This window comes from Eimeria tenella, genomic scaffold (genome assembly GCF_000499545.2).
Source record: "Eimeria tenella Houghton genomic scaffold, Eth_scaff1917, whole genome shotgun sequence".
NCBI classification, from domain to species: domain Eukaryota; phylum Apicomplexa; class Conoidasida; order Eucoccidiorida; family Eimeriidae; genus Eimeria; species Eimeria tenella.
The window spans coordinates 1,261-1,995 of NW_013541758.1; the positions used below are offsets into that span (position 1 = coordinate 1,261).

At 58.6% G+C, this 735-nt stretch overlaps 1 protein-coding gene across 1 annotated transcript; it reads left to right on the plus strand.

The window, feature by feature from the left end:
• Window positions 1–131: 131 nt before the first annotated feature.
• On the plus strand, window positions 132–440 carry ETH_00038885 (uncharacterized protein; the record flags this gene model as incomplete). The annotated part of the gene is made up of 1 exon (XM_013374103.1): window positions 132–440. The coding sequence occupies one exon, from the start codon at window positions 132–134 to the stop codon at window positions 438–440; it is 309 nt and encodes a 102-aa protein (XP_013229557.1).
• Between the last annotated feature and the right edge of the window lie 295 nt (window positions 441–735).

The following is a 735-nucleotide window of genomic DNA, read 5'->3' on the forward strand; positions in this document are numbered from 1 at the left end:
CGTTTCTGTTTGACGGCAGCAGCGGGAAGCTGCTTGTGGGGCAACAAGGGTTTAGTTCTTGTGTCGGAGGAGACTTTGTGTCTCGCAAGTTGCTGCAGCTGGGGTGTACGTACACCGCAGCAGGTGTCAGCATGCGCTGGCGCTACGACGAAGAAGCAGCAGCCATGGAGCTGCTGTCTCCTGCTGCTGCTGCTGCTGCTGCTGCTGCTGAAGCTGCTGCTGCTGCTGACGAGGAGGCCGGAATTGAGGACGAGGAGGAGGAAGAAGAGGAAGCAGAAGAGGACCCGGAAGCAGCAGCAGCAGCAGCTGCTGCTGCTGCTGCTGCTCCTCCTCTTTGCATGCGAATTTTTGCTGCTGCTTCCGAAGAAAGTCCCCACGATGTTGAGCTCGCCCCTTGTAACCCTGAAGACGAGGGCCAGCACCTAGTCTTCGTCCCTTAAACCCTAAACCCTAAACCCTAATTCCTAAACCCTAATTCCTAAACCCTAGCATCTGCGCGGCCCCGAGAGCTCGGCTGCAGCGGCGGCCGCTCGGCTTCAGAGCGGCTCTTTGCAAGATAGTGTTTTGCTGCTGCTGCTGCTGTAGCAGAATCAGCAGCAGCAAGGAGCTGCAGCAGCAGCAAGAAGCTGCAGCAGCAGCAGAAGCTGCAGCCGCAGCTCAAAAGGGACGGCATACGACAGGCAGTTTGTGGCGGAAGGGCTTGCTGCTGCCTCTGGGGCTCTCTTGCAGCCCCCC